At 40.9% G+C, this 27,673-nt stretch overlaps 1 protein-coding gene and 1 long non-coding RNA gene across 2 annotated transcripts in view; one reads left to right on the forward strand and one right to left on the reverse strand.

The window, feature by feature from the left end:
- Positions 1 to 27,673, forward strand: part of PHEX (phosphate regulating endopeptidase homolog X-linked) — a 228,066-nt gene that overhangs the window by 4,384 nt on the left and 196,009 nt on the right. Inside the window, exons 4-5 of the mRNA XM_032592115.1 lie at positions 3,435 to 3,503; positions 11,428 to 11,589. Of these exons, the coding sequence (XP_032448006.1) occupies positions 3,435 to 3,503; positions 11,428 to 11,589 (231 nt within the window). The remainder of the gene's footprint in view (positions 1 to 3,434; positions 3,504 to 11,427; positions 11,590 to 27,673) is intronic.
- On the reverse strand, positions 1,096 to 17,244 carry LOC115507143. Its single transcript, XR_003966569.1, has 3 exons — positions 17,130 to 17,244; positions 3,380 to 3,546; positions 1,096 to 1,493 (listed from the first exon to the last, which is right to left on the reverse strand). It is a non-coding gene; the product is annotated as an uncharacterized LOC115507143 (long non-coding RNA).

Genomic DNA, 27,673 nt, shown 5'->3' on the forward strand with positions numbered 1-27,673 from the left:
ATTTGTGTTTTGCGAACACTCCTACACTCAAAAATCCCAATGATGATTGCTTATTGAAAAATATGTGCTCTTTTTAACGATGTTACTATTGCTTGAGCATTTTGAAATTCCACCATTATGATTACATTCTGAGGCTGTTCCATATTAGTTGGAATATTCTCCATGGCAGCAAATCTTTGTTCTTTAAGAGGAGATGATTCTTTGGAAACAGCTCCAAAGGTTTTAGAGCATAGTAAAGTTCATGAAGCCAGGCAATGCTATTATGGGTAAGGAGGCCTGCATAAAGCAGAAAAAAAATAACTTTGCAGTGTGCCCAGTAACCTGGCTCTTACTGCAGATTTCTAAGAGCAGTCTGAATGATGTTAGAGAATAAAGGTGTGGCCTCCCGACACCCTCACTACTCAGTGCGGTCCATGGACCAGCAGCATCAGCACCATTTGGGAGCCTGCGCTTCAGCCCAAGACCCACTAATTCAGAATCTGTGTTTTCATAAGATCTCCAGGCGATTCATTTGCAAATTAAAGTTTGAGAAGCATTGCTTTAGCTGACCACGTCCATTTGGATGTATACATTTGGGGATATTTGCTTTAAGATAAATGCACATTCTTTAGTAGCTTTTGTCAAACATCTCTGCACTGTTTCAGCCTTCCTTCAGCCAGACCCTTTACTGCCTAGTCCCCCAGGCTCTGCCAGCCACCTCCACCCTGCACCTAGTGAAGTCCTTGTCTAAAAATATCTAGGGACCTGAAAGACAATGCTCTGTGTGAAAATATTCTGGTTAAGTCCTCTTCTCCTCAAGGTGCTTGCTGGTTGATATTTTTTTCTGTCTGTTCAATTTCAGACACAGGCCTGCAATTTCTAGCATCCCTCTTTGTATTTTAGGTTCTGGGCTAATCTCTTCCCTAAATCTTAGTCCTTCCACAGTAAGAGCGACTGCCACTGGCCTTGGGGTGGTCTCAGAGAAGCTACAGCAATAGAATTTAAAACGACAGGTATAACCATATGCCAATAATCAGTTTATTTTAAAGTGTCCTTTCTTTTCCTCCTCCCTCACCTCTTCATCCCCACAGTCTCTTTCTCAAATGCAATGGTGGGCAAACTTTTTCTGGAAAGGGTCAGATAATAAATGTTTTCAGCTTTCTGGGCCATACAGTCTCTGTTGCTGCTACTTGACCCTGTCGTGGCAAGAAAGCGACCGCGGACAAAAGTGTACACAAATGCGCATGACTGTGTTCTGATATAATTTGATTTCTGAACATTGAAATTTGAATTTCAGATCATTTTATGAAATATTCTTCTTGTGGTTTTTTCCAACCATTAAAACACATAAAAATCATTTTTAGCTCACAGGCTGTACAGAAACTGGCAGGAGACTGGACTTGGCCCCATGGGCCATAGTATGCTGAGTCCCCGCTTTATGGTTCTTCTCATGCTGCCGATATGTGGATGACTCCACTGCATTCTGAGGTCATTTCCACTGGTTACAGAAAAATCTAAAATGAGAAACCAAACTGTTCTTAAATTTTTTTTTAAAGCACCTAACCAGTAAAAAGTAACACTATCATGTTTTATATTAAAAATGTTTTCCTTGTCCTGATGTCTCTCACCTGCACCCTCACATTATCTGGGTTTGTTGATCCTTATTTATTTGTGGGATCTCAACCCTGCATGGATATAATGCTCTTCCTCGAGGGGTGAGGTCTGTCTGCATCTCAATTAATTTAATTTAAACCTCCCTTTTACTCATATTCAGATAAAGATACCTAGTTCTGCTTCCTTAGAGGGTTTGGGTCAAGAATTCTTTTCCATGAAAGTGGTAACTCTTTAAGTACAGCACTTCATTAGCTTTTTTTAAACAAATAAGATAAGGCTAGTATCAAGGTGGTACTGTTCGTAATCATAACAATGTTGCTTATAATAAGGCTTATTTTCTCATTGTAAAAAATAACACAGGCTCATCAAAGAACATTTGGTAAACATATAGAAGTAGACTGAAGGGAAAACGTCCCCCATGGTTCCCTCACCCAGTCCTAAGAAAATATTCCATACTAATGTTTATGCTGCACATTTATATTTGTATCTAACTTTTCTTTACTCTTTAAAAAAATCAAAACACACCATTATGCTAAGATACTTCTTAAAAATAGGCCCGAGATGTTCCATAGGCAGTTTTCTTGTATCTGTATTGTATCACCAGTAAAAAGTCTGTTTGGAGGATGGCAGCAAAGAACAAAGAAAAAGCAGGCTCCTCTTACAGTGTGGGTTAATAAAGAATACAAATCGTCACACTGACAACAGATGTACAGGTCTTCCATTTCTAGCAGAAATATCGGTACCGCTATGCTTTCTGATCCTGCTTCTCAGTGGACAATGCCACAGAAAGCCTTGGCTACCCTTCACCCCCCACCATCCATCTCCCCACGGTCACATCTCCAAATGATTCCTTATTTCTGCTCACAGAGTACAGCAGTAATGAACCCCCCTTAACTTCCTTGGCTACCAAGAATATTTTTGAAATCTAAACCCACATCTGCTAATGCCCAGGTGCTGCCTGGAGTTGACAAACAGGGCACCCTTCTGTCTTTCTGCAGACATCCATTTAGATAATATTGCCAGCCAGATGGGTGAAATTAAGCTATTGGTGAAAAGCTAATTCCATCTCGCAGGGTTTTGGTTTTGTTTTGTTCTGGTGGAAGTAGTCGGAAGCTTGGCCCACATGCTGCCTCTGTCCAATAGCTATGCTGAGCTAGATGGCTGAATAATATCCAGTGTACTCCCCCAACCCCTTCACAGATCTATGGATAGTTCACAAAAGATTCAGAACTTGAAATGCTAATTTTCTTCTTCCACTCTGGATTTGCTCCCAATGGTATGGTTGGTAAGTTTCACTTTTTTTCCCATCTAAAATGAGAATGTAGTTGTAAACAAAAAGAGTGAAATTCTGAGACTTTAGTCACAGATAATTGGAGATGAAGGAGACTTTAGAGATCAGCCAGCCCAGAGGCCCTCACACCTGAGCCTGCATCACAATCACCTGGGGGGCTTGCAAAAATGCAAATGGCTGGGCCCCACCCCCACAGTTTCTGATTCAGGTCAGAGGTGGGGCTCAGTAATTTGCCTTTCTAAAGAGCTGGGGGGGGGAGGGCAGTGGATGCCTGGACACCCCACTCTGAGAAGCACTGGTCTAATTGTACCCTCTCATCTTATATTCCAGAGAACTGAATTTCAGAGCAGCCAAGAGGCTCACCAAGGTTACTTAGCTTGTGACCAGAGTCTGGCCCTGAGATAATGAGCCAAGTGGATTTTTCAATTCTGTGTCAATGCTCAGAAGGATGAACTGACATCACGTGTCTAGCATATGTGCCTGACTGTGGGTTACCTGATGGTGCTCTGCTACCAGCCAGTCATTTCTTTATTTTGGTCTGTTTTTTCAGTGAGTCAAGGTTTCTTAAGTCTCCAAGCCAAACAGGAGTACTGCCTGAAGCCGGAATGCATCGAAGCTGGTAAGTCAGTTCTCCCTCCTGTGTCAAGATATAATTATGGTACCTTGGGGAGAGGAAGAGAAAACAGGTGGTATTTTTAGTATTCTGTTTGCTTGAGGTTTACCATGTACGAAATGCAAGTTTGATGAAATTGAAAGTTTACTTTCGAGTCTCAGTGTGAAGTTGTGGAGCACAGGTTTCCTGTTTTCGTTTTCTTGGCGGAAAAACAGCTGTGCGGTGTTCCAAGTCATTGTATGGAAATCGGGAAGGGCTTTAGAAGGCCCGATGGCCTTTCTTAAGACCCGAACAGAGAGACCATCGGCATTCCTTGGGCCTCAGCTCGATATATGTCCCTATTTACCATAAGCAGTCTCTCTGAATCATTTGGTCAGTGGGTCTGACCTGTCAGCCTCCGAGCAGGAACCCTCTGTAAATCTGTGCTTCCGCAGTCGCAGTCACGCGGAATCACTTCAGGGCCTGGAGAGTCCAGCTTTTCTTGAGGTGACTGGGCCATGTATCAGTGGGAGCTCCACAGTGAATATGAGGGTTTCAAGTTGCCTCAGTTTTGCCACAGCTATTATATTCCATCTATAGGGAAGAGGGTTAGGGTCTAGATTTGCAGGGCCCAGAGTCCAGCCTCCCACCCCCCCACCCCGTTCTTTAAGTGGCAGGAACACTAATTTATTTTCCAAGGGGAAAGTCATAAGGAGGAATTAAGTACATGGCCCTTCCACTTCCTCTTGTTCTTAAGAGATTAATGAATTAATTTGCCAAATATTTACTGCAAGTCAGGCCCTGAGGTAGCAGTGAAGGTGAATGACCAGGTAGGGGAAGAAAGACCATCAATACACACGAGGTGATCACTGTGCAAGAAAAATACCGACTGGTGGTAATGTTATGCAGAAAATCAAAATATTAAAGTAGGACACTGTGATAGCAAGTGACAGGATGGCTAGACTGAAAAGTCTGAGAAAGTAATGCTGAAGTGACCCTGAATGATGAGAAGGGACATGCTGTGGGAAGATCGAGGAAAGGGCTTTCCAGGTATGGGGAACAGCTGGGGCAAAGGTCCCGGAGCGGAAGAGCTTACTGGGTGAAGGGGAAGAGGGCAGGTGATGAGGGTCAGTGGGGAACCCAGGTGCCGGTGATTGTGGGGTTGTCCTAAGTGTACTCAAAAGCCTCCGGAAGGTTTTGAGGAAGAGACATGATCTTATTAGCATTTAAAAAGATCTCAGCGGAGTCTCTCTGGGTGGTGAAGAGAACATAGGGAGCAAGATGGAAGAAGGTCGTCAGGCAGGAGCTTATTTCAGTGAGCCAGAGGAGAGGTGAGGCTGTCTTGAATTCTGAGATGGAAGGGCACAGTGTACAGGGTTTAGGCGCCAGAGGGCTGTGAAAGAATTTGATGTGCATTGTGAGAAAAGGCAGAGAATCAAGGTAATGCTTAAATTTTTAGAGGCGGCAGTGATTGAGATGGAGAAGACTCAGGTGAAAGAGCTTTTAGATTCAGCGGCCTTATACAAAGGTAATGGATTAGACAATTATGTTCTTTTTTTTGTCCTATTCTTGATCGATCGATATATATCTTTTAACCAGGCATTGTGTTAAGAGACCTACAGGTGCCATGTCATAAAATCTTCATTAGAACCTGGTGATGTCAGTGCTATCACCAGGCCCAACTAGAGATGAGGATATGGAGGCTTCCAGAAGCTAAATAACTTGCCCAGGGTCACCTCCTGAATTAGCAGGCTGGCTTCATGTCTGCTCTCCATCATTGCTTTGGTGCCCTAAGGCCGTGCCATGAAACTCTTTGGCCTTGGTCCTGTCTTACTCTTTTTTCACGATACTATAGACCTACTAGTGTGAGGTGACTAGACAATAGTTTCAGCTTCCTGATCTCATCCCAGGAATGGCAAGAACGATTTGGGAATTCCCACGCCCTTTACTGTTTCCACCTTGAGCAGCTAACCTAGAGTTTCCCAGCGGAGAGATGACCTAGAGTAGAGTGGGGCACCAGGTGGGGCTGTCAGAAATCAGATTTTAGTCTTCATGTCACCTTGTGCTTTTGCTGTGGTACAGTCCTTGCAGATGTGTGAGAATGAAATTTTTGAACTAAAAACTTTTCATTTTGAGTTTAGGCAACTTTTTGTATGGACAGCCACTTACTGCATGTGTTTTATCTCTATTTACACATCATAATAATGCAAGAGGAAAACTTACAGAATGACATTTGATAATGTCGCCTCCTGCCAGCTAGTGTGTTTTGCCTGGCTGTTCTGTTTTTAATTTTCACGTTGGCGAATGGCTTTCTAATATTGAAAAAATTATTGATTTTTCTGTTTCTGTGACGAAAGCCTCACCAAGGATACATCCTTTTCAGTGTAACATGAGCTTCACTGTGCTTAGGGGCCTGCAAAACAGCTGTTAAGTATACACTGAATAAATGTGGCCCAAGGAAGTTCTCAAATGAGAAAAGGTGGGAAGGTTTGGGGCCCAAGTGCATGGGCAAGGGAGCGAGGGGGGGGCGGCCCTAGTGGGTGCGTGCGTGGGCGGGACCTGTGTGGGGGTGCGTGCGTGCGTGCGTGGGTGAGGGAGGGGGGTCGCGCGGGTGCGTGCTTGCACGTGTGTGGGCGATGGAGGAGGGGCTGCCTGCGAACAAGGGCAAGTGAGGGGGCCTGCGTGGGTGTGTGTCTGGGGGGTGGGGGGTGGTCCCATGTGTGTGAGCTCTGCACGATGGAAGACAAAAGTGACTGATCACCTTCTGGACCTTTTCTGAACGGGTGCCACCCCCTTCTGAGATATCTGCTGTCTTTAGTTCTCTTTTCCTCCTCTTCTCCATATCCTCTTCTCCTAGTCCCGCTTTCAAATTAAGAGGTGGAGAAAGATGTCAAGGAATGGGCATATTAATCATGGATAAGGGCAGACAGGCTGACTTGAGTTTGAAGCATGATGTGGCCACTTAAAAGCCACATGATCTTGGGCTAATTACATAAACATCCTAAGCCTCTTGTTCACCCTCTGTGAAATGGGAATACTGGTTTTTACTTAGAATACTAGTTGTGCGACTAGAAGAAAAACAATGGCGGCAGTTGTAGAAGTAATCCGGGTCCACAATGCGTAATTCTTAACCCCAGACCCAGAGAACATTTTAACTGTCAGTTTGCGAGACTGGACCTGATCTCAGTTCTTGGGATGGCAAAAGTAGATCTTAATTCATGTCAGGCTGTTGTGGGTGTTGTTTATCCCATTTTGGAAAATATGCATGTATTTCTTGTGGAATTATTAATGTGCTTGATTCAGGAGTGCCACTCCAGAATATTGCTGGGGGTAGTAAATTATCTGTGGTTATATGCACTGTATTAGTTTTGGAAAATCTGAAAATCTATGATCTCTGAAACCTATCTTACCTCAATAGTTTCAGATAAATAGGGAATGGTAATAGCAAAAAATTATATGTATGGTTGCCAGCTTTAGCTACATATGTACAATCAGGATGCTCAGTTAAATTTGCATTGCAGATAGACAACAACTGCTATTTTTTTTGGTACATGTCCCCTGAGATACTTGGTACGTACCTGAAGTATAAATGCGGTCATTGATCTGAAATTCAAATTTCACTAGGCATTTTGTATTTTATTTGGCAACTGTATTTATTTGGCAGTATGCCTGACACTGCTGTAAACACTTAATGTGTATTTACTCATTTAATTCTGATGAAGATCCTGTGGCAGTCATCCCTTTTTACAGATGAGGAAACTGAGAGGTTAAGTAACCTGCCCAAGGTTGCATAGTCTTTTTTTTTTTTTAACGTTTATTTATTTTTTGAGAAGGAGGCAGCGAGCACATGTGGATGAGGGGTGGATAGAGAGGGAGAAAGAATCCCAAGCAGGCTCCACACTGATCACAGAGCACAATGTGGGTCTTGATCCCATAAACTGTGAGATTACAACCTGAGTGGAAATGAAGAGTCAGATGCTTAACCAACTGAGCCACCCAGGCACCCCATGTTACATAGCTCGTGCATGATGTTGCTGGCATTTATTTATTTATTAAAAATTTTTTTTTAATGTTTAGTTCTGAGACAGAGAGCATGAGTGGGGGAGGGGCAGAGAGAGAGAGGGAGACACAGAATCAGAAGCAGGCTCCAGGCCCTGAGCTGTCAGCACAGAGCCCTACGTGGGGCTTGAACTCACGGACTGTGAGATCATGACCTGAGCCAAAGTCGGTTGCTCAACCGACTGAGCCACCCAGGTGCCCCTGATGTTGCTGGCATTTAAGCCCAGGTAGTCTGGCTCCAGATGATGCTGTACTGAAAAGGTCTGTTCCTGGCACAGAGGAAATGCTCATTATTAAGGATTTCATTATTACCGCCACCACCTTCTCTCTTAAGCCTTGATTAAACTTGAAAACTCAGGCTGGTATGTGGGGTGTGATGCTTCCACCTCTACATAAACACTAGTAAGAGACCACATAGTCATTTGCCTTATATGCAATAACCAAAGAGAACACATAGCCTGGCCTTTCACAGCTTTCTTTGATCATCATGTTTCTTTTATTAAAACAAGACTGCTTGGGTTTTCTCCATGGAACTGAGCAGGGGAAAAGGAGTTGTGGTGTCTTGACAACTGTGGTCCCCCTGAAGTCTCAGTTGTCCTGCAGGAGGCACAGCCCTGTGCCCAGCTGTGAATTCTGAATGATGGATTAGGAGGTTGAAACTAGAGTTTTCCTACTCAGTGGGCTGACTTCCAAATTCTGTGTGAGTGATGTCTTCCCCCACCTTAGGTCAGGGGCTGAGGTCAGAGTGGATCCTGCAGTTTTGGTAGGTACCTGCACGAATACTGAAGATGGGAGAGAATACGTTTGAGGCTGGGGGCAGAGGGAGGTTTGGGAAGGTGGCCAGAAAGCAGTGTGCTTATGTGAATAAAAATGTTTGTGAAGGTTCTTGTGTGTGACTGTAAATATTGTGTGGCACTGAAACTTGTATAATCAATGTCACTAGGGTGTCATGTAGCAGATTTATTCTGCGGCTATACAGCCAGAATCATCATGAATACAAACTGAAATAAAGATCTTGTATGTTCTAGCTTATTTGCATATTTATTAATGATAAAGTAGTAGCAGTAAGTAAAAATGTAATTGGAGACCACTGAATTAATTCTGGAAGATGAAAATCTTAAACCAGTTTTAAATTTATCAAACTTCTAAACCAGTTTTTTTCTTTGTCTTTTTTTGGGGGGAAGGGGTGAAGTGCTGGGGATTTTGAAGTCCTACAGAAACTAGGATATTAGTATATCATTCACTTTATTGAGGACAAAAAGCTGTTGAAAATTATCATGGCAAGTCTAGGCCAGAGAAATATCTAGCCTTAGGGGTTTTTTTGTTTAATTTTTTAAATTATTTTTTAATTGACATCCAAGTTAGCATATAGGGAAGTGATGATTTCAGGAGTAGATTGCTTAATGCCCTTTACCCATTTAGCCCATCCCCCCTGCCATACCCCTCCAGTAACCCTCTGTTTGTTCTCCCTCCCTGTTTTTATATTAGTTTTCCTTCCCTTCCCTTATGTTCATCTGTTTTGTATCTTTAAGTCCTCATGAGTGAAGTCATGATATTTGTCTTTCTGTGACTAATTTCACTTAGCATAATACCCTTTAGTTCCATCCACGTAGTTGCAAATGGCAAGATTTCATTCTTTTTGATTTCCGAGTAACACTCCATAGTATATATATACCACATCTTCTTTATCCATTCATCTATTGATGGACATTTGGGCCCTTTCCATACTTTGGCTATTGTTGATAGTGCCGCTATAAACACTGGGGTACAAGTGCCCCTATGTATCAGTACTCCTGTATCCCTTGGGTAAATTCCTAGCAGTGGTATTGCTGGGAGGTTTTGAGGAACCTCCATACTGTTTTCCAGAGTGGCTGCACCAGTTTGCATTCCCACCAACAATGCAAAAGAGATCCTCTTTCTCCACATCCTCGCCACCATCTGTTGTTGCCTGAGTTGTTCATGTTAGCCATTCTGACAGGTGGGAGGTGGTATTCTCACTGTGGTTTTGATTTGTATTTCCCTGCTGATGAGTGATGTTGAGCTTTTTCATGTGTCTGTTAGTCATCTGGATGTCTTCTTTGGAGAAGTGTCTATTCATGTCTTTTGCCCATTTCTTCACTGGAGTTTTTGTTTTTTGGGTGTGGAGTTTGCTAAGTTCTTTATAGATTTTGGATACTAACCCTTTATCTGATATGCCATTTGCAAATATCTCCTCCCATTCTGTCAGTGGCCTTTTAGTTTTGCTGATTGTTTCCTTGGCTGTGCAGAAGCTTTTTATCTTGATGAGGTCCCAGTAGTTCATTTTTGTTTTTGTTTCCCTTACCTCTGGAGATGTGTTGAGAAATTGCTGCTCTAGCCTTAGGTTTAAACCTGGAGGACACATGTAGCAAACTGATAATTGGCATATATAAATTTATGCAGATTATTCTTTTTTTGGGCAATTCCTTCTTATTTAGCTGAAAACTCGTTGGGTTTTATTAGTTCAAATAAATATATTCTGCCATTAATTAAAGTATGAAAATTACCCAGAATATCATCTTTCCAATGTCATTGAAATATTGGCCACTTTGTGTTTTAAATCAGTGCATATCTTTGTGTTAGAGTGGTAGCCAGCAGCTGTGTGACAGAAGAGAGTTGGAGTTCTGTATTAGGAGTTTGGAACCTTCTCATGTTTTAACAAAAGATTTTTTAAAGCTCATGGATACATATTTAAGTATGCACATACTTCCTATCTATTGACTATGTTTCACGTGTAATTGTGTGTGGGCTTATGAAAGAGGAAGAAATGGTAAATCAGTCTATTGTGTCTTTCTGTTAACACAAATACTCAGTTCTGTCCTGTTTCCTGGGCAAGAAGGGCCCTGCCCTCATTTACACTGCCCCACTTTGCCTTCCTCTGGCCGTGCCTCTCCCTGAATCCAGGGCCAAGTCAGCAGTCATATCCTTTTATAACCCAGAATTCCCTGCTAAATGGCCCTGAGCCTCCCTGCAGGGCCCATGGGGATCTCTTCCAGGAGTTCATTCCTCTGAGAGCTACATTGTATATCCAGGGGCTCAAGAATGCATACCTGGCTTTCCAAGTCTTTATGAAGGTATATTGTAAATATATCTTTTAGAGATTTAGATATGACCTGTGGGCCTCTGTTTCACTTAGCCTTCACTGTGGAACAAACTACCCCCAAACCTTAGCGTCCTGAAACATGAGTGATTTACTATTTCTTATGCTTCCGTGGGTTCATTGGGAGTTTCTCTGTTGCTGTTGCCTATGCTCGTTCATACAGCTGTATTCAGCTGGAGGGTCATCTGGCCTGGAAGGTTCCTGATGGCTTCAGTCTGCTGATTTGGTTAGTTTCTGTGTGGCCTCACCTCCTTTAGGAGGCTTTGTCATAGGGCTCCATTCAAAGGGAATTAACATGGAAGGTACAAGGCCCTTTTAAGGCCTAGCTTTGAAACTCAAAAACAGTCACTCTGCTATATTCTGGTGGTCACAGTAAGTCACAAGGCCAACCTAGATTCCTGACAGGGGAAGTAGATCCTATCACTTGATGGAATGAGTCACAAAATCACGCTGCAAAAAGAGGAGAGGGATGGAAGGAAATGTTGCACACATCTTTGCAGACAGTATACCAAAGGCTCCGTTTGTATTCATGTCCCATGGCCCACAGATGTTAGGGGCAGTGCTGCAAAAACCATAAATACCACCAAGCTTTTACCTACTCAATCTGATTATGGTAATTTCATATCGTGAAGTTGATTTGGGGAGTCATTTGAGAGGAAAAGTAAAAGCCAAGGCTTGGAAGCTGGTTCATGTGAAATTGTTGTTTAATTTGGAAGAGAATAGTACATAGTGTTCAGTGCTTGTCATTAATCCTATGATTTTCTTTTTAAATAGCTGCTGCTATCTTGAGTAAGGTAAATCTCTCTGTGGACCCTTGTGATAATTTCTTCCGGTTCGCTTGTGATGGCTGGATACAGAATAATCCAATTCCTGAAGATATGCCAAGCTATGGGGTTTACCCTTGGCTGAGACATAACGTTGACCTCAAGTTGAAGGGTAAGTTTCTACTGGGGTTTGGTGATGTACTTTTTAGAGAGCAGTACTTGACAAGAAAAACACAGTTTTGGATTTGAAGCATGCCTGCTTACTTTTTAACTAAATTCATTTCCAAGGTTTTTAAAAACAAAATATTGAAAGGAAAATAGTAGGATTTCATCCTCCCACACCTCATACACAAGCCTTCGCACAGGCTTCATTACATTTGCATTTGGTAATAGTAAGTTCTGCTGAAGGGTAAATAGCATTTCATGGAGACTGGGAGCAAAGTAATGGTTAATGAAAGTTGTTTTATATCAATATACTTATTTGTCTCTTGTGTTCAGAGCAAACTTGATCACTTGCTCATTTGCGTCCTGGATTTTCATGGCTACAAGATGTACTTAACACCTCATCGTCTTTTGAGAACTCTGGATGACCTTGTGTTGGCCATATTGTTCCTATTAACTTCTGAGTTGGCTCTGGGGGGACTTTATTTTCTCCCATGGCCTCTGTAGCAACAACAGGTTCACACACACATACTCACATATGTGTGCATACACATAGCTATGTGTGCATGCATACACACACTTCAAAAATTGGAAAAGTCTTTTACTAGAGGTACTTCTCTTCATATTAGATCTATTTTTTTATTCTGAGCTATTGGAGAAAGGCACTTTGGGATGGAAGTAGGGAGATTTCAAGGCTAGATAAGGTAATTGTTTTGAGAAGACAAAGATAGGTATGTTTTTTTCCTCTCTTGATAACTGTGAGTTATGCCATATAAGACCTAGAATTTCTGAGACATTATAAGAATCATCATTTTTCTTTCTACTGGATCTCCATTTCCCCAATATTTTAAGTACATGAAAATGAAATGTATCAATTTATATATACATTTTAACACGTCACTATTGGTACAATAATTAGATACCTGTTGTCAGTAGTAAGGAAAAATGTGCTTAAGTTTCACAACTAAGTATAAATCATATACACTTAAATTTTTTAGGCGGGCTTTATCTTTTCATAAACTAGAATAAAAGAGAATTTTCAAGAATGTCACTTATCCCCTAACCCAACAGGTGAGGTTCCTGTAGTACAGAATGATAAATAACACCTTGAGAAATTAATTTACTTATTTTCCTGTATAATATTAACTTACGTTGGTCCTTCACCTACCATTCTTGCCTATTTCCTGTTTCCTTTCTTTGGCTTTTCCTCCTAGACAGAGAGATGTGTGCACAGGTGTGTGCATAGACACACATACAATCATGCACGCAGAAATGACAGTGAAAGATAAGAAAAAGATAAGATTTGCCGTAGATGATCCTTATATGTTAATTAGAGCCAGAAGATTTCTATCTTCAGGGCATGAAGCAGTTACAATAATTTAAAGCACTTCCTGGGGATGTCCTAATGTAAAAATCAAATTCAGTACTGATATGCTTTTTTAGGAGGATACTGTATATGAGATCCTTGAGCATTCATAGAAATAAGACTAAATTGTTGAGAGCGGCACAAGGGTTTTTTGTTTGCTTGCTTCCTTTAAAAATGAAGAATTTGACTTCTAAGCTCTTCTGGGAAAAGAAAAAGGAACAAAAATTAAAAGCAAAAAGTAAGAAAGTTGCTCATAAATCCACCCCTAGAAATGTTGACTAATGAAGTAATTGGGTATACATCTTTCCAGATTCTTTCTTTTCCACTTGTGGGTACATATGCAAAACCTCATGTACACACCCATCTATTTAAAAACTTAGCTAATGGATCCTGAGAAACTTAACAGAAGACCATGGGGGAGGGGAAGGAAAAAAAAAAAAAAGGTTAGAGAGGAAGGAAGCCAAAACATAAGAGACTCTTAAAAACTGAGAACAAACTGAGGGTTGATGGGGGGTAGGAGGGAGGGGAGGGTGGGTGATGGGTATTGAGGAGGGCACCTGTTGGGAGGAGCACTGGGTGTTGTATGGAAACCAATTTGACAATAAATTTCATATTTAAAAAAACTTAGCTAATAAATGAAATAAGTCAGAGAAAGACAGATGTCATATGTTTTCACTCATATATGGAACTTGAGAAACTTAACAGAAGACCATCGGGGAAAGGGGAAGAATGGTTTCAAACAGAGAGGGAGGGAGGCAAACTGTAAGAGACTCTTACATATGGAGAACAAACTGAGGGTTGATGGGGGGGTGGTGGCGGGGAAGAGGGGAAAATGGATTTTGGGCATTGAGGAGGCACTTATTGGATGAGCACTGGGTATTGTATGTAAGCGATGAATCTTGGGAATCTACCCCTGAAACCAAGAGCACATTGTATACACTATATATTAGCCAAGTTGACAATAAGTTATATTTAAAAATAAAAAATTAAATAAAAACTTAGCTAATATTATGAATACTACTGTGTCACGTGTTTTAACACTATAGTAAACATACATAACACTATAGTAACAATTCCATTTCGAATACACATGGATATTTGTGTTGAAAGAGTATTCACAGTTTAATTTTTGCATACAGCCAAGTTTCCCTTAGAAAGTTATTTCTAGGTCTTTATATATTTGCTTCCTGCTTTAAATGGTAACTCCTTTCCATCAACTGTTTTATGTTTGTTTGTTTTTTGAGGTATGAAGTAGAGGTCAGCAAACTATGGCCTGTGGGCCAAATCCAGTCCACTGCCTATTTTTATAAATAAAATTTCATTAGGAGACAGTATCTCCATTCACTTATGTGTTGTCAAAGGCTGTTTTTGCACTACAGCGGCAGAATTGAATAGTTGGTACAGAGACCATATGACCATGTGACCTGCAGCCCTAAAATATTTACTCTCTGACCATTATGGAAAAAGTTTGCCAACTCCTGATGCCTGTTGTAAAGCTTTGATATATCCATATGGGACCTCATTAGAATGGGCTTATTAATTAATAGCTTTTTGGTGGCTTCTTTGGAATTTTTTAGGTAGGTAATCATAAACTTAAGAAATAATTATACTTTCTGTCTCTCCCATTCCTTTTACTGTATTAGCTAGAGCCTCCAGAACAGAGTTGAATAATAGCAGTGATAATGGGTATAGTTTTCTTATTCCTCGTTTGGTGGCTAATGCCCTCAGTATTCCCCCCTCCAACTCCCAATTATATTTTTCTTTGTTTTGAATAGGTATTCTTTATTGTGTTCTGTTACTCTTGGTTTGCAAGAAGGCATTGTTCAAGAAAAAGGTGTCTTCACTATTTATGGAGAGAATCAGATGGAGTATCTCTTTAACCTCTCTAGATTTTCTTACACTGAATTAACCTTAGAATCTTGTAATAAATATTACCTATGAATGGTTTATTATTTTTCTTTTAAGACATTGCTGAAGTTGAATAGGCTGCTATTTCGTTTCATACACTCGTGTCTATATTTATGATTCAGATTGGTCTGCGACTTTTGTGTGCTAGGTTTGTCACATTCTCTTATCAAAATCGTGCTGGCCTTTTGAAACGAAATGGGAGGCTTCCCATATATTTCTCTGCTCTGTTAAAGACCCAACCAGATAAATCCCAACTTATTCTGTGACAAGCACTGTAAAGGATGAACTCAAAAATTGATCATTGGGGCTCTTGCTTTAAGTGCCAAGAAGGAGTGCAAATAGTCAATTAGGGTCTCTTTAAAAATTAGTATCATCTTGTACCAGATGTATGTGTTTTATATATAAAATACGTCTTCTTTACACTTTTTAATTTTGAAGTAATTCAAAATAAGATAAAAGTTGAAAGCATGGCATAAGAACTTCCATATACCCTTTATGCAGATTCTTTGGTAGTTACCATTTTGCTACATTTGCATTATTATTCTTTCATTCTGTCAATATGTATATTATCTCTTTGTCTTTAACTGTACACCTATACATAATAGTGAAACTATACCTATAAAAGTAGAAACAGATTTATAGATATTTTTGTGATTTTGCAAGTATGTTGCAGATGATTACATATTATTAAAGTGTTTAAATGGAACTTTTCAAATGTCAGATGTGCTGACAAGTCTTGCTTTTTTAAACCTCTGATCTTTAAATTCTATCTGTGTCCCTTTGTATACTGTATGTATCTATGTATCTCACAGTCTGTCTACCCATCCATCCAACTGTCCAGGTAATACAAGCTCATCGTATACCAACTATAAGTGAATAACAAGAAACAAATAACATAGGATTTCACTTACATGTGGAGTCTGAAGACCAAATGAACAAATCCCCAAAACAGATTCCTATATACTGAGAATAAATGGGTGGTTGCCAGAGCGGAGGGGCAGGAGGGGAAAGGCAGAATAGATGAAAGGTACAAACTTCCAGTTGTAAAATAAGTTGCAGAATTGAAAAACACAGCATAGGGAATACAGTCAGTAATATTGTAATAATGTTGTATGGTGACTACACCTATCATGGTGAGCACCCAGTAATGTACAGAATTGTTGAATCACTATGTCGTACACCTGAAACTAAGGTAACATTGTATACCAATTATATTTGAATAATAAAAACAACAAAATAAAAATTAGTCGAAAAGAAGAACCTATGTAAAATCCCACCACCGATAACTTTTTAAATGCAAATATACATACAAAGTTATATGTATATGTGAAAAGAGATCGTAGATTCTGTTTTTATAATTTCCTTTTATTGGACATGTTAACATCTTTTCATGTCCATAAAAAGAGATCTTTACCATCTTTTGCCATGACTGCTTTATACGGATATACTGTAATTGATTCAGTCAATTCCTGTGTTTCTGTTTGGATTATTTCCAGATTTTTGTCCTCACTGTAAGCCCCTCAGCATGAGCATTGAAGCTGCAGAGCTGGATTTGAATCCTAGTTACTTTTCATTTCTCCTCCATGTCACCTGTGGCCGGTTACTTAATTCTCCTAGCTCAGTTTTCTTACCTTTCAAATGGAGATAAGAGAATCTTTTTCATAGGGTTTGTGAGGACTAGAGGAGGTGACCCGTATAAATTACACTTCATCCCAGTCAAGTTCCTGGCATATAGCAGGTCCTCAGTAAATGTTTGTACTCTCTGCTTCCATTTTTTTTTTTTAATTTTTTTTTCAACGTTTATTTATTTTTGGGACAGAGAGAGACAGAGCATGAACGGGCGAGGGGCAGAGAGAGAGGGAGACACAGAATCGGAAGCAGGCTCCAGGCTCTGAGCCATCAGCCCAGAGCCCGACGCGGGGCTCGAACTCCCGGACCGCGAGATCGTGACCTGGCTGAAGTCGGACGCTTAACCGACTGCGCCACCCAGGCGCCCCTCTCTGCTTCCATTTTTGTCTCACAGCTAGTTCTAAGGCTCATGAAGTAATGTCTTCCAAATGCTTTACGCTTTATTCTGGTCTTATCATTTGTAAATATCATGTGCTTTCAAAAATATTGAATACTGTCTAGATATTTTCCTCACCCTTGATAAAAAGAGAGAACATCCAAAAATAAAACCCAATACCACCAATCAAAAGAATACCATTTTCTTACGGCTGATAGAGAACACACAGATACGGCTGTCCAATTTGTGAAATAAAATGGATTTGACAGACCTGGCTGATGAAAAATTGCCCTCTATTGAAGTCAGCAACCTGGCTCCGTGAATTTTTTCTTTAAATGGCATATAAGACTCAGATTTCTACTTGGAAGATAAAATTATTTCGTATTCTCTCCAAGAAGCAGGGTTTTTTTTGTTTTTGTTTTTTTTTTTTTTTTAAGGCTGAATATAGTCATGTGTTTGGATGTCTCAAAATTTCCTTCCTACAAAACTTCCCAAATTTGTCTTCATGTGACCATGAAGATGACACAGCAATGTGTTGCTTATGAACGAGCAGATGAAAATTTTGCAAATGAGCGCTTATGAAACATGAGGCAATAAGTGAGATAGAACACTTGTGTCAAACAGAAGACAGATGACTCAAGGTAGAGCCAGCTCATCTCTATTATGGAATAGCAATCTTTGCCACTATTTTGTAAAGAAATGCAGTATATTATTATGTTCCAGCAAGACAGCATCAGAACAATAAGATGAAGTAGGGTCTATGCATTAATGAGCAGAGAAAGATGATTGTGATTCATAGATGGGTTATTTATTTGTAAATATCTGCTGCCTGAGATTCAAGTGGTTCTCATAATTAAATACCCCCCAATCATGTTTTTGCTGTAATGATCCTAGCCAAATCATCTTCAAAAGATAATAGAAAGCTGAAAACTTGAGCACCTGTAAAGTCATTTGATAGTTAAGAAGCTCAGACGATTGAAGACAATGAATTGTGCCATTTTCCTCCCACCATGAACATAATATGATGTATCAAACTGAGCTTTGACATTAAGTTCTTTGAAACACATGATGTCAGACTAGAAAAAAACATGGGGATACGGTGGGGAAGTGCTAGGAAGCAACCAGCCCTTTTGCTGGGCTGCTTATTCCCAGTGAAACTCAGCCCCAGTAAATCTCAGTGAACCTGCTCTATAGATGGGATTTAGGGTGGGGGGTGCCCACTCAGAGAAGATTCCTATTTTTGTGACCATGGTGGCTCTTTTTTATGTAGCCACACAGGAATTAGCAAATTGCCAGATTATACCTATGTCATCATAAGTCCTGCATACACAGAGGGGTGCTGTATGAAGATTTGGGCCTGTACAGAAGACATTCAGAATGTGAAATGAAATGACTTTACTTGAAAAGTAAAGCATTTTTCCTAATCTCAGTACACCATTTGAACTTGGGTGTGTATAGCATGGGGAAGGAGAAAGAAGTTGTCAAATTTAAAAAGTTCAGCAATTTCCTGCTAGTAAACATTCACTTTGAATATACAAATGCATTTCTTCCTGAAGCCTCTCTGAAAAATGTGTATGTAACTCTAGAATATGTTTTCCTAAATAGCTGAAGGAAGTGCAGAGGCCATGAGAATGGCCATCAAGTGTAAAAGCTTGTGTTTCAGTAGTTCTGACAGCATTTTAGGCTTTCTTCTTGTGTGTCCTTTTCTACCCCCAGTGCATGTCCTTGTCTTTTTGACTCTTTTCTGCTCCAAGCACTCATTTTTAAGATCTCATCTTTTCCCTTTTGGCCTTCAGGTAGCTCTTCTGTCATAATGATTAATATTACAAATAAGTTGGGTTCATTACATTCATCCTGAGTTTTATGCTCTTTAATTTGAGGGAAATACACTCGTTTCAAATGTATTGAAATGCACAACATTTTGACTGTATTAATGAATCTGTGAACGTAAGACTATTGATTAGGCATTTACTTTTTTTGGGCACCACTTGCCTTCAGTCACAAGTAATAGAACCCCCAACTCCAACTGGCTTAAAAAAAGAGAAATTTTCTGGTTCATGTAACCAAAATGTCTGGTGATAATGTGGATTTCAGGTAAGGGTTGATCCAGCAGCTGAACCATGACATTAAGGGTCATGTTTCTTTATTTCTCTCTACTTTTATTTTCACCGTCTCATGATTCTTTCTTTTTTTAATTTAATTTTTTTTTAAATTTTAGAAAGTTTGAGCAGGGGAGAGGGGCAGAGTGAGAGATAATTGTAAGTAGGCTCCAGGCTCAGCATGGAGCCCAATGCAGTTCTTGATCCCATGACCCTGGGATCATGACCTGAGCCAAAATCAAGACTCAAATGCTCAGTCAACTGAGCCATCTAGGCACCCCGTCTCGTGATTGTAAGTCTGTTTGCTCATAAGATCCTTGCCAGTAACAATGAGAATTTATACTTCCTCATTCCTATCCAACAAGAGCCATTGTGTTAGACATAGGAGGATACAGAAGTGCAGAGATTAATAAGGTCCCCAAGACTACCCTTATGGAATTTAAAAATCTACACATCACAAAATGTTTCAACAGGTACTGTAATCAAGAGTCTAGAGCTGCACTGTTCAATACGGTAGCCACTAGCCACATGTGGCTTTTGAGTACTTGAAGTATGGCTAACTGGAATTGAGATGTGGTATAAATATAAAATACACACCAAATTTCAAAGACTTCATTTAAGAAACATGTAAAATATCTCACCAAGAAATTGATGATTTATTTCCTCAATTACATATTGAAATGATAGTATTTTAAGATCTGTTTGGTTAAAACATATTGTTCAATGACCTCACTTGTTTCATTTTTCTTATTTTTAAATGTACAAGGAAATTAACAGTGATATATATGGCTCAGATAATGTTTCTTTATTTTTTGATTTCAGAGAGCATGTGCAAGCGAGAGAGAGGCAGAGAGAGAGAGAGAGAGAGAGAGAGAGAGAGAGAGAGAGAGAGAAAGAATATCCCAAGCTGGCTCCATGCTCAGCCCAGAGCTTGACACAGGGATTGATCCCACAACCCTGGAATCATGACCTGAGCCAAAATCAGGAGTCAGACACTCAACCCACTGAGCCAGTCAGGCACCTGGCTCAGATAATGTTTCTATCAGTCCTGTTCTAGAACCCTGAATAGGCTATTAGAAAGGTGAGCTATCTGGGAATGAATTTCAGTTTCTGTCAGTGGTAGAGTTAAGCAGTAGAGAAAGGTCAGAGAACACCTTTACTAAAAATAGTTCTCTACTCTCATCTCCAGTCCCTTTCTATCCTGTTACCCTATTAGTGTTCTTTGTGGTACTAAGAACCATTTGAATTACCTTCTTTGTGTACTTGTTTGCTTGTTTTTCTTAACTAGGGTGCCATTTTGGGCTTCACTGTGACCCAGCACAGTGCCTGGCATGTAGTTGGTCTTCACTAATACTTGTTAAAGAGTGGAGAGAAAGACTGTGCCCTCTGTGAGTGGCTGGCTGACTCAGTGGAGAGGGGTGGCTTTCTTTTGTTTCTTCCCCTCCATCTGTGCCTGAGGCGCGGCATGTTGTTCCACAAGATCTGGCATGAGATCCAAACAGAACTTGCCCCTGGTGGAGGGGAAGGGTAATTGTCAGTTGCTCTTCATTCGTGTTCGAGGCATCAGGAAGGCAGGACAGAGGAATGGACCCTGAGACAGGCTAGAGACCTTCCTGAGGCTCCCAGACTCCCTGGTAGTGTGATTCTGTGTAAGTTACAGTAAAGAAAAGGAAAACTCCCGGGATGTCATTTACGGTTGGGCTCTGGAAAGCATTTGGGATTCTGCCACTTCCTGGCTCCCTGACTGCTGGCAAACCACGTTCCTCTGAGGCTTAGTTTCTTATCTGGTGATCCTGTTGGATTAATTCAATGAAGTGCATCAACAGTCTTCCACACAGAGTTCAATAAATAACATCTGCTGTTGTTAATTTCATGAGCATTAAATTACCATTTTGAAAGCACTTGGCACTTAGTAGGTGCTTGAGAAATGTTAGATTCCTAGCCAATAAAAATTATAAATTTCATAAGAAAACTTTACCAGCATCATTAAAGTAAAATAGTGTGATGTAATTTTTTCTGGAAGTCTCAACATGCCCGTAAATAACACAGTTGATCTTAAAAGAAGCAAGCCTGGAGGTGGAAACAATAGGTTAGGACATTTGTGTGTGTTCCCAGCTTTTATTGCCACACCTTGGTCATGACCTCAGACCTGGAAGGTCTCGATAATCTATTTGGTTCGCCAACACATTGATTGGGGAAATGGGAGCTGTAAATCCCACTTGCAGGAAAAGAAAGAGAAAAGGGGCGAAAATGAGGAAAAGTGTCATGTTAGGCTGTTCTAGATCCTCTTCATATGCCACTTTTTGTCGTTTACACCACTTTGCCTTTCTTTTTTCTTCCCCCCCTCCTTAGGGGATTCTTTTTTTTTTTTTAATGTATGCTTATTTTTGAGAGAGAGAAAGAGACTGAGTGTGAGAGGGGCAGAGAGAGAGAGGGAGACACAGAATCTGAAGCAGACTCCAAGCTCTGAGCTGTCTGCACAGAGCGTGACACAGCGGTCGAACCCACAAACTCCAAGATCGTGACCTGAGCTGGGAAGTCAGAGGCTTAACTGACTGAGCCACCAAGGTGCCTTCTCTCTAGGGGATTCTTTGTGACAGAAGGCTGTCAAAAGATTTCCAAGGACTTGAAGGGGAAACAAATGCAGCTTTATTTTCACTAACCTCTAATGGAACTTCAGCATTTTCTTTAATTATGAACTGTGTGTTATTGGGTGTGATACTGTTCCCAATGGAAATCTTTATTTTTCTGTATTAATATAGATGTTGCAAGTATCTTGGAATATTATCGACATACATCACCACTTCACAGTCATAGTGGTTCTTAGACCCAATGCTAGATCTTACTATTAAATGAGTTAATGAAGTAGCACATATATTATGATGTCAAACAGTAAATCAAATGTTTTGTTAACCGTGTTGCAGAATAACTGGTTTCTATTGGAAACCTGTGTTTCTTATGCACTCAGAAACATTATTTTGTGAATGGTCTTTAGGTTTTAAGAGTCTGCCCAGGAGATGTATGGCACAAAAATGATTAAGAACCCCTGTCTGGGTAAACGTTGCTGGGCAGGCCTCGAGAAAGTAGAGTTTCCCTGAACTTCAGCCTTTTGATGCATCCTAATTCTAGGTGTTTAAAGCAGAGTTGGCTATTAATGTAACCCCGTAGGTCCATTCATACCCAAATCTCTGAACAGTCTACTGTCTTGAATCCCCAGGTAATGAGCACATTACCAACAGTTCATATGTTTATAAGGATATTAGATGAAACCAGAGATTTGTGTCAATGCCATACCTTGAGCTGATTACAATTTGGGCTTTATGCAGTTACCTATGCCATGGAATAAATATTTTATAGATGAGATTATTAAGAGCTGTCATGTGCCTATTACAAAAGTGGAGAGTTAAAGGTTGGCACCCAGCTAGAGATGGTACAGCTTTTGGTGTGGTGTAGTTAAAAATACTTACAAGCAATGCAAATGATTGAAGACAGTAATACACAAAGTAGAATCTTCATTCCAAGTACACAATACGTATGGTTTGAAAGACCTTGCTTGTTAGCTGATCTTGAAGACGCTTACTCTTGGTCGAACTGGGAAAGGTAGATGTAGAGGGGAACTTGAGATTGGGAGGTGCTGTGAATGAAGTTCCTAGGAAAAGACAGGATCCATGTAACTGGGCTTGGTTGGGAGGAAGGCACGAACATGTCTTGGGGAGAGGTGACAGGAATGAGATGGGCCGATGAACATGTTGAAATTCATTTGTGAGATTTTTGACTTGCAGCAGGAAATGCTAAGGTTCATGAGAAGTGGAGCTACAGCTTGGAAATGCTGTGCCTGCAAATACCGACTGGAAAAAGTAGTGGGGAAGCAGATGAGGGGCATTTGTGTTGTGTAAATATGAATTTACACATTATGAAGTTTCCTGCTAGTTAGCTTGAATGTTGTAGGAAGAAAGAGACATTTTACTTGAGGAGATTGTCGACTAAATTTAGGTTCTTTGGACTAAGTATAAGTTCTTTGGCCTGACTGATGACACAGGATATGTGCATCCTGAGAAAGGCCTCTGTACACCTACAGTGACACTTCTCAGCTTGCCCACACCCAGGCCCTGTTTTGCATGGTTGGTGTAAGTGTATTTTGTTTGGCAGTTGTTCAGAAGGGTTGCATATTTTTGAAAAGCTACTTCCTGAAAGACGCTGACTGTTTGGAAAGGGAAGAAAAATCCTAGCTGTTTTGGTGGTAACAGTTCTGAGGTATACCCACGTGAGCTGTGGTGGTAATGATTCCTGAAGCTTCTCCAAGTTCCCACGTGTGCTTGCTGTTGGTTGCCACAAGCTGGAATGGGAATGGGGCTGAGAATATGGGATTGTGTAGGAACTTCCAGGGGTCATCCAGATTTCACAGCAGAAGCAGATGACTCAGTCTGGGCCTTGAAACCCATGTGTTAAAGAAATGGGTCACATACCTTTACTAGACTCCTAATTGGTCAGTGGCAAAACTTAGGCACCAGAAAAATTAAAAAGTTGCTTGCATACAAAAATACATGGCCATAGTGAGTGGAAAATTTCAGCCTCTCATTTCCAGTCTCCCTGATGAGATGGCTTTAGCTGTACTCTCACCTTCAATTCTGAGAATATTTCAAATGCAGCTTGATGGTGTGGATGGGTTGAGCATCTTTAAGATGTGGCAAAATCCCCATTTCTCTCCTAGTATACTACTAATGGGCACAATTTCTACGCATGGCTATAAAGTGAGCCTTTAACGATTCAAAAAAAAAATTCATAGGAATCTCACACTGAGAAGGGCCTAGTAGGCTAGGCACTTTATAGAGATGACTTTGTTTAATAATACCCTTAGTTGAACTCTCTAAACTGAACTGCCACCAGGTCTGTAAGCTGAGAGATTTACCTGCGTTTTGCAAAAGAGGAAACAAAGGCACTGAGCAGTACCATTAACCAGCCCAAGATCACATAGCTGATAAGCAGTGGAGCTGGGATTAGAATTCAGATGGTTTGACTCTTAGTGCCTGATAAACAGCTTGAAAACTAAGAAGGTGGTATTGTCCCATCTTACAGTTGTGAAAGCTGAGGCTTGGAGAGGTTATATATATATAGCTGGTGACCTATAAAGTCAATACTGTCCAAAAGAAATGTAATGTGAATCACAAATCCAAGTCACATGTAATTTTACATTTTTAAATGTTATTTATTTTTGAAAGAGAGAGAGCAAGCAGGGGAGGGGCAGAGAGAGAGGAGAGAGAGCATCCCAAGCAGGCTCCACACGGTCAAAGCAGAGCCCGATGCGGGGTTTGATCTCATGAACCATGAGATCATGACCTGAGCCCACATAAAGAGTTAGGTGCTTAACCAACTGAGCCACCCAGGTGCCCCGAATTTACATTTTTTAAAAATGTTTATTTATTTTTGAGAGAGAGACAGAGACAGAGTGGGGAGGGGCAGAGGGAATGAGACACAGAATCTGAAGCAGGTTTTAGACTCTGAGCTGTCAGCACAGAGCCTGACGCGCGGTTCGAACCCACAAACCGTGAGATCATGACCTGAGCCGAAGTTGGATGCTTAACCGACTGAACCACCCAGGTGCCCCCCAGCCCCAATTTTACATTTTTAAACAGCTGCCTTAAAAAGGAAAAAGGAAACAGGTGAAATTACATGATTCTATCTAAACCCACATAACCAAAGAATTATTCACAAGTCATGTGACATTCTTTTGTTCCTAAGTCTTTGGAATTTGGTATGCTTCCTATACTTGAAACACATCTCCACATAGACCAGCCACATTTCAAGTTCTTAATACCAGCTTCTGTAGTGGATAGTGCTGCTTTAGAGAAGTGCTTCTCACTGATTGCTGCACACCAAGATCACAAGGGGGCCTAAAAACAGATCCCTGGGTCCCATCCTTAGGGGTTTTGATGTAATTGGTCTGGGGTATAGCCTGGCCTTCTGGATTTTTTAAGTTTGTTTGTTTATTTTAAGAGAGAGGGAGAGAGAGACTCCACAGCAGGCTCCTTGCTGTCAGCACAGAGCCCGACATGGGGGTTTGAACTCATGAACTGTGAGATTATGACCTGAGCTGAAATCAAGAGTCAGTCGCTCAATCGGGTGAGCCACTCAGGTGCCCCTGGCCTTCTGGATTTTTAACTACTCCCTTCCACCAGGTGATTTTATTATGGAGCCAAGTTTGAGAACCTTCTCAAGGGTGATAACCAGACCAACTGAGTCGAGAACTGTAGGCACTGTCCATTGGAGAAAGTTCTGTGAGTTTTCTGAACTGAGACCCATTCAAAACTACTGCTCTGGCAGCATGCTTTGCTAGGTGACATTAAAGAATGCCAGGCAATGCCCTAATTTATTAATTTCTCTCAATTTACATTTCCCAACCTTTTGGCCAAGTCCCAGGATAATGTGAGAAAAGAAAAGGGATTTCTTTTTTCCCTTGATGTAGTCACTGGTCTGGGTACACACCAGTGCAAATAAATTAAGACATAAAGTTCCTTTATTTTAATTGAAGTCAGACATGTTGGTGTCGGCCTGGAACCTCTGAACTGTGGAGCAGAGGAAGTTAGGGTTTGCAAGCTGCAGGTCATTGCCAGAATGAAAAATGTCTGGTGGGGAACCTGTGGGAAGTGCTGGGTGAGGAAAGCAGGCAATTGTGGCTCCTGCTGAGGTCTGAAGGCTGCACGGCCCACGGTGTGGCAGGACGTGTATGGAACTGCTCTTGCCAGAGGCCTCGTGTCTGCCTGCGCGCTCAGCCAAACCCGAGATGTGCGTGTGACACCCAATACTGAGGAATTAAAATGCCTCAACTCGCTCAGGGCTTCACTTGTCCTTCAAATGCTTTTGGAGTCTTTTGGAAAAATTTCTTATATTGCCCTTTTTTATTTAAATCCACACAATCCTAAATTTCTGGACATCTTTATTATTTTTCATGATGAAAAATGCTGGGTCTGGGGCACCGGGGTGGCTCATTCAGTTAAGCATCTGGCTCCTGATTTTGGCTCAAGTCATGATCTCATTGTTCATGAGTTCGAGCCCCACATCAGGCTCTGTGCTGACAGAGGGGAGCCTCTGTCTCCCCTCTCTTTCTGCCCCTCCCTGCTTCTCGCTCTCTCCCCAAAATAAATAAGTGTTTAAATAGAAAAAAAAAATTCTGGGTATTCTGTAGTGGTAATGCTATAGTTATATGCAATTTTCTTACATTTATTTGACTTAAAATTTAGCAAGACAGCACACAAACACTGCTGGGGCTTACATAGCCTTAACTAAATTAATATCATATTTCAGTAAATAAAAATACTTTCAATTGTAAGATGCATCATTGCTTCATGCCAACAAAGACTAAGCCATCACACAATGCCTCCTTTTCACCTGAAATTTTTACTTGCTTGAAAGAGTTCTTTTAGACATTAATTTTTATCATATTACTCTTTTGCGTTAATTAAAAAGAAAAATGCAGGCAGAAGAGACTGGTTAGAGTAGTGCTAAAACTTCTTCACAGTCCTTTTGATTTCAAGTCCTCAGTGCTTTGTTTTCTCACAAAACATTGTCTTCTTTCCATTAATAGCAGCAGTGATTCAGCGTTTCTGAAAAAAGTGCTCCCCAATTGTCTCAGCTGTTTTCCTCCAAGATTGCCTATTGGGATACGCAGTCAGTTTTTATTTCATGCCCGAATCATATGGAAATCTTTCTGAAGGCTTTTTAAGTGGCAGTTTACCGGCCATGCAACCAATTCGTTTGAGATACCTACCCTAAGAGCTCCGAGATCAAGTTCCCACACGGCCGGGCGATGGCAACTACATCATGACTGTGCTTAGCTGACAGTTGTAAGATGGATTCCCATTTCAGACATGTTAAGATGTGAAAAAAGTGTGCTTCTGAGAACTGGTGAAATATGGCATATAAATTATATTTCCGATAATCCAGGCTCCCCAACTGCTTGTCACATCCACCTTGTTTATGTACTTTCAACAATATTCAGTGAGGAGCATCTGGGTAGCTCAGTCAGTCAGGTGCCTGACTTCGGCTCAGGTCATGATCTCGTGGTCTGTGGGGTTGGGGCCCCGCATCGGGCTCTGTGCTGACAGCTCAGAGCCTGGAGTCTGCTTCCGACTCTATTTACCTCCCTCTCTGCCTCTCCCCCATGCTCTCTCTGTCTCTCTCTGTCTCTCGCTCTCTCCTTCTGTCTCTCTCAAAAATAAACACTAAAAAAGGTTTAAAAACAATTAACAATACTCAGTGACATTGGCATGCTGTTCCCTCGTCTGCACTCCTCGGTCTTCATGTACACCACTTCCTTCTTCCCCTCTCGTGTGCAGCTACAAAGCTGGACTTTAACACTATTCTTCCCAGCCTTTAATGTGTACATAAATCACCTGGGAATTTTTTTTAAAAAGTGAAGATTCTGATTTCGTAGGTCTGAGAAGGGACCCAAGAGTTTGCATTTCTGAGAAGTTCTCAGGTGTTGGCCACACTGCGGGTCTAGGGACTACGTGTTGAGTAGCCAGGCTTTACTGTGTCTAAGGACACAGCACGCGACTGAAGAAATTCAGTACATCTCCAGAGTGCATGGGTGGTTTTGTTTTTCCTCCATTCATACTATCATTTTGATGAAAACCTATATAGTACAAATGTCATTATATTGGGTAAATACAAAGATTTGTTGTACATACAGGGTGTTTGTATGTACTGTTTTATGATT

Source organism: Lynx canadensis, chromosome X (genome assembly GCF_007474595.2).
Source record: "Lynx canadensis isolate LIC74 chromosome X, mLynCan4.pri.v2, whole genome shotgun sequence".
Lineage (NCBI taxonomy): Eukaryota > Metazoa > Chordata > Mammalia > Carnivora > Felidae > Lynx > Lynx canadensis.